Source organism: Crocodylus porosus, unplaced genomic scaffold (genome assembly GCF_001723895.1).
Source record: "Crocodylus porosus isolate Cpor-Errol unplaced genomic scaffold, CroPor_comp1, whole genome shotgun sequence".
NCBI classification, from domain to species: domain Eukaryota; kingdom Metazoa; phylum Chordata; order Crocodylia; family Crocodylidae; genus Crocodylus; species Crocodylus porosus.
Window position 1 is genome coordinate 24,008,340 of NW_017728906.1, and position 6,000 is coordinate 24,014,339.

Below are 6,000 nucleotides of genomic sequence, written 5' to 3' on the forward strand. Positions count from 1 at the left end.
ACTCTCCAGCTGCTCCAGGCAGGTGTTCCTGAGGTTAAGGGGCCTGATCCTGCATGTCCTAGGAATTCCCATGAAGGAGCGGGCTTCTTTAGCCCCGGGAGTACCGCTTGGCATTCCTTGCTTACAGAAACTCGTCCCAGACGTTTCCCAGGGTGGGTCTCTGTAAATGGAGAACTTGTTGCCTGTTGTGTTGCAGGATCAATGGGTAGAAAACCAGGCTATGTGTTTTGTCCAAGGCATCAGATCAGCTGGGCTGGGTCACGTCCTGGCCACAGCTAATCTGCTTCATTGTGTGATGTCTGTTCTACCCTGTAGTCACATACTGCATGTGCCCAGTTTCTTTTTTACTGTTAAAAGATTATATATGTGCAACTATTTTGCATGAAATACTTTAAATCTTTTCAAATATAGGAACATCGGAATTTGCCTTTCATGCGTGAGCTGAGGTATCTATTTGCACTTCTTGTTGGCTCAAAGAGAAAATATGTTGATCCATCCAGAGCAGTTGAAATTCTTAAAGATGCTTTCAAATCAAACGACTCTCAACAGGTAACATTTAAACATTTATAAATAAAATTGGTCATTTTTTGTATGGCTGTGTCTAACAGATGTTTAATATAACATGTTTAAACATACTATATAAATTGCTGCTGATGGAAACTGTTTCACTTTGTTCTCTGTCTTTTGATTGTTGTCCCCATGGAATATGGTATGACTTCTTCGGAGTGTCAGTTTCAGACACACATACTCTCTCCACATACCAGAGCAAAACTTGCAAGTAGAAACAACCTCTCATAATCTTTGTTTTTAAATTAAAAGAACAAAAACATGTAATAATTATTTTTATCATTCACATTATTAAAAGACTTGCATTCTAGAGTTTCACATTCAGAAGTACAATTTGGAAGTTAAATGGAATTAATAGCTCTTGGAAGAAACTTATTTCTGATACCTAAAGAACATTTTGGGCAATTATAGTCCTGATATGGTTTTGTCCTAGATATTCATTTGGAGGGTTTAGGTACTTGTATATTCTTTTGGTTTTCTCTCAATCTTGGCAATTCTTCTCCTTTCAGTCAGTTTTATCCACATGAGGTTATGTCGTTCACTTATTAGGTTATAATTCAGTTAGTATACTGAATTCACTATTCCATGTGGGCAGCATCAGTCATCCCTTGTCAGATACCAGAGGGTTTAGACAATGAGGTACATGAAATGTGTTGGAGCACCATGATAAGTGAGCGGTGGTAAGGACTGCAATGCAATCTGGAATCCATGCGTAGGAAGCAATTGTCATATGGTGTTAAAATGTTTTTCTTTTGGAGTTCTTGAAGGTGAGTAACACCTGGTTGTTTTCTGGAATACACATAAATGTTTATTAATCGTTTGTTGTTTTTAACAGCAAGATGTAAGTGAGTTCACGCACAAGCTGTTAGATTGGTTAGAAGATGCCTTCCAAATTAAAGCTGAAGAGGAGAGGTGAGAGTTTTCTTCCTTGTAGAAATGGCATTTATCAAAATGTTATAATAAAAATAAACCATCATTTTTAAAGAAAACTGCTTCCCTCCCATGTCCTTTGATCATCGTCCCCTGATATGAAGAGGAAACTTCAGAAGAAACAACTTAGTCCTCATTTATGGTGACGAAAAAGGGGACCTGTATTACAAGGACCTGTATTCCTCTATTAGGGGAAAAAAAGGCAGGGTAGAAATGCACATTAGCAGCTAACTAAATCAAATATGCATAAATTTTTGTGAGACCGTATCTCTCACTTCATCAGCTGCCATGAAAGGACATGCACAAAGCAGGCTGTCAGAAAGTGATTTGCATACAAAAGGCACAGCTGGGGGAGAAGTCAGGGAGGGGTGGAGGCCAGTATGAAGAGAGGAAGCAAAGTAATAAATCAGTAGGAAAAAAGGGATCATAAGAGCTAATCCAGGTAATGGGATAAGAATCAGTAGTCCTTTTTTAAGCCATGCTTAAAACAATCTAGTCTGTGGCTGATTTTTTGTTTTGTTGTTTTGTTTGGCATTTTCCATTTAAATCAGCTTTTAAAGTTTCACTGTATAGGGAAAGCTGTTTTGAGGACATAGAATCAAAGACTCATAGAAACGTAGGGTTGGAAAGGACCTCCAGGGGTCATCTAGTTCAGCCTCACACCAGAGGCAGGACCATCGCTCTCCAAACCATTGTATACGAATCCATTGTCTAATGTATTAGTACGACTATGCAGTCAACCCTGTTAAGCATAAGATATAACACCCTCATCTGCCACAGGTGCATCAGGGGGACCATGGCTGCCAGTGTCCTACTGGTACAAAGGCTGTTAAATATACACTGGAAGTCCAAAAGAGGCCCACAGCCCCTGCTACAGAGGAAGGCAACAACTCCCACATCCTGTTATCTATCTGACCATGGAGTAAAATTCCTTCTTGATCCCAAATATGGCCATTGGTCTTGCTGTGAGTGGAGGGGCAAGACCCTGCAGCCAGGAGGCTCTGGATTTAAGTCCCAGCAGAAGCACTGGCACACTTCAGTCAAAATCCCCAGCTTGTCTCATTCTTGTCACCTGCTTCTGGACTCTCTAATTTCTTCATGTCCTTATTAAAATGTGGAGCCCAAAACTTCACACTGCTTTAGATGAGACTTAACCAGTGTTGAGTGGAGATGCACTGACACATCTTTTGTCTTGTGCCTAATGCATCTATTGATGCATTCCAGAACCTTGTTTATTCTTTGTACAGCTGTATCATAGTGTAGAATTATATTAAGTCTGTGATCTACAAGGCTCCTAGATCCTTCTGTGTACTTCTGCCATCCAGCCAGGTGTCACCTTTTTTTATTTATATTTTTGATTGTTTTTGCTGATGTGTTGGATTTATCAGGATTGAATTTCATCCTGTTAGCTCAAGCTGCCATAATGGCTATAGCAGAAGTGTTCATATCACAGCCATGTCCGATTCCAGTGAATCTGCTAAATTCTGCTAAATTCCTTGTCATTACAATCTCTGACTCTTGAAAAACATCTAATTTATTACAAGGACACGAAAAGTTCCAGGCCAGCTTCCCAGTCTGTCAGTATCCTTCTTAATTTTGCTCCTCTCCTCCAATGTGTTTGTGATCCTTCACAGTTTTGTGTAATCTGCAAATTTGTTCAAGAAGCTCTATATTCCAGCATCTAAATAATTAATAAGCATGTTGAACCATGCCAGGCCCTGGACAGACCCCCTGTGGGATTTCACTTGAAAGCTCATCATTCTGACGTGTATCCATTTATAATTACCCTTTACTAGTGGCTATTGAGCAGTTGTCTGTCCAGCTGATAGTAGTTTTGTCTACCCCACATTTTTCTGATTTGTTTATAAGGAGGTCACACGGGAAATTTTGTCAAAAGCCTTGCTGAAATGCAGATACACTATATCCACTGCATTTCCATCCAACCAAGTAGTTATTTTGTCCAAGAAGACCAAATTAGTTTGGCAGTATTTATTCGTAGTAAATCCATGCTGGCTGCTCATAATCAACCTTACCTCCTCCGTGTGCTTTCAAATGGCCTTCCTTAGGATATGCTCCAGAACTTTCCAGGTATTGAGGTGAGGTGAATAGGTCTGTAGTTCCCTGGGCCCTCCTCTCTGCCTCTTTTAGAGGACATGTTGGCCCACCTCCAGCCCTCTGGCACTTCACTGTCCTCCATGAGCTAGTAAATATTATTGACAAGGACTCCAGCATCTCCTTTACCAGTTTCTTTAGTATCCTGAAATGAAATTCATCAGGCCTTGCTGACTTGATTTCATTTGGACCCATCAAAAACTTGCTGACTCTCACTTCATTCCTCTGCTTGCTTTCTTCCTTATCCAAATAATTGTTATTAGGGCTCTGGTTGCAGTTTAAGCTGAGGCACAGTAGCTGCTGAGTAGTTCCTCTTTCCTTGCATCTTCTGTTAAGAGTTCCCCTGATGAGTTAACCCTGGACACATAGCTTTCTTGGTCCTTCTTTTCTGACCAACATACTTATAGACCTCTTCTTGTAGTCTTTAATCTCCTTTATGAGGTGGACCTCTTCTTTCCTGGTTTGATCCCTGCAAGTTCTTGCTGTTTCCTTGGATACTTCTTTGGTGACCTGCCTATCTTTCCATTGTCTCTGTACTTTCCTTTATTATTTGAGGTATCCTAAAAGTTCCTTGTGCAGCCTGATTGGTCTCTTACCATTCTTCTTTTGCTTCCATCATGTTGCAGTGTTTTCTTGTTGGGCTTTCAATACCATCCCCTTCAGAAGCCTCCCATCCTCTTGGGTGCCTTTCCCTTTCAGTCTGTCTTCCCATGGCACCATGGCTATTATCTTCTTTAGTCAGTTGAATTTTGCCTTTGTGAAATCTTAGTCTATTAGTTCTGACCTAATGGTTTCCTTGTCTCAGGATCTGGAATTCTGTCATACCATGATTTCTTCCCCTCAGGTTGCCCATCATCTTGATATCCTCCACCAATTTCCCTACTGGTCAGGACAAGATCCAAAATAGATAATCCTTTAGATGATCAGTGGTTTTCTACCTTTTTAGACTCGAGGTACTATTTCATAACTTTTGTGAATTGAGTGGCATCCTGTTTATTATAGGGCTTCCTGCCAAATAGGGCAGGCAGTTGGGGTGGGGAAGAAATTAAGCAGGGAGAGCCTGAGCCTGCCTTTTATCTGCTTATCTCCTCACTGGGGCACCCTTCAAATGATCTTGTGGCGCCCCACAGTGCTGCAGCAGTATGGTTGAGAATCTGTGCCCTAGGTGTATTCACTACCTTCTGGAACAGAAAGTTGTCCTCCATACAAGATATTAACCGGCTTGACATTTTATGTTTGTTTGCATTTTTCTTCCAGAAAAATGAAGTCTTTCATAAGTACTGTCTTATAATTTTTGGATAATTTGTCATTTCCTTGAAGAGTGCTTCATCCGTCTCCTTTTTCTGACTTGGTAACCTACAACAAATCCCCACTTCAGCAGTGCTGTATCTTTCACCATTTATCTTCACCCAAACACATTTTGATCTGTTGTCATCTTCCTCATGAACCAGGGAACAAGTATATGTATTATTGACATGCAAGGCAACACCACCACCTTGTCTCCCATCCCTGTCTTTCTGAAACAGATTGCAACTATCAGTGTTGACAGTCCAGCTATAAGAGCTGCTCTGTTAGGTCCCTGCAGTACAAATCGGATCATAGTTCTTTTCACAGGCTATAGCTTTGAGCCCATACTGTTTATTCTTCATAATGCTCACATTTGTATACATACATTGGATATATTTTGTAGGGGTGCACCAATAGAGATTTTTTGGGCTGATACCTATGGCTGATTTTTAGCAAGCCATATCAGCCAATACCTATCCGATTCTAGTATGGAGCCAGGCAGCACGGAGTGTGGCGTCCAGCTGGTAAGTCTGTTGTGGGGGAAGGAAGGAGGGAAGGGAGAATGGGGGTGCAGATGGAGGCCCCTGTGTTGAGGAAGGGAGTGCAGCTGGGGCAAGGGCAGGTGCTGCCCAGTGAAGGCAGAGCGCAGGATGGAGTCATGAGCAGCTCATCCAGAGTGCATGGTGGGAGGGCAGCTCTTTACCACTACATGCAACCTGGGAGGCCTTGAGGGGCAGGGTATGGTGCCTCTGAATCTGTGCGGGGCAAGGGCAGGCTGCAGCTGTGGGCTGGGGCCAGGGTCAAGGGCAACACTGGGATTTTCCTGGCGAGGGGGCTGGGCCAGGCTGTGCTTGGGGTGGGCGGCAGTGGTGGTGCTGGGAAGGGGACTATGGTGGGGGTGGGGAAGACTGCAGCCACTCCAAAATTTGCCATAGTCCTCCTGAGCACCCCTCCCAGAGCCACTGCTGAGCACAGCCCTGGCTCAACCCCATCAGAAAGAGCCTGGTGCTGCCCTGACCCTAGCCCACAGTGGCAGCCTGCCCTCATCCTGCACAGATCCAGGGGCACCCCCCCATGTCTTCCTAGGGTGCATGCACCAGCTGG

The 6,000-nt window shown here is 42.9% G+C and overlaps 1 protein-coding gene across 1 annotated transcript in view; it reads left to right on the forward strand.

Moving 5' to 3' along the window:
• USP25 (ubiquitin specific peptidase 25) overlaps nucleotides 1–6,000 on the forward strand; it is a 157,320-nt gene that overhangs the window by 88,188 nt on the left and 63,132 nt on the right. The window contains exons 9-10 of the mRNA XM_019557104.1: nucleotides 412–549; nucleotides 1,403–1,479. Of these exons, the coding sequence (XP_019412649.1) occupies nucleotides 412–549; nucleotides 1,403–1,479 (215 nt within the window). The remainder of the gene's footprint in view (nucleotides 1–411; nucleotides 550–1,402; nucleotides 1,480–6,000) is intronic.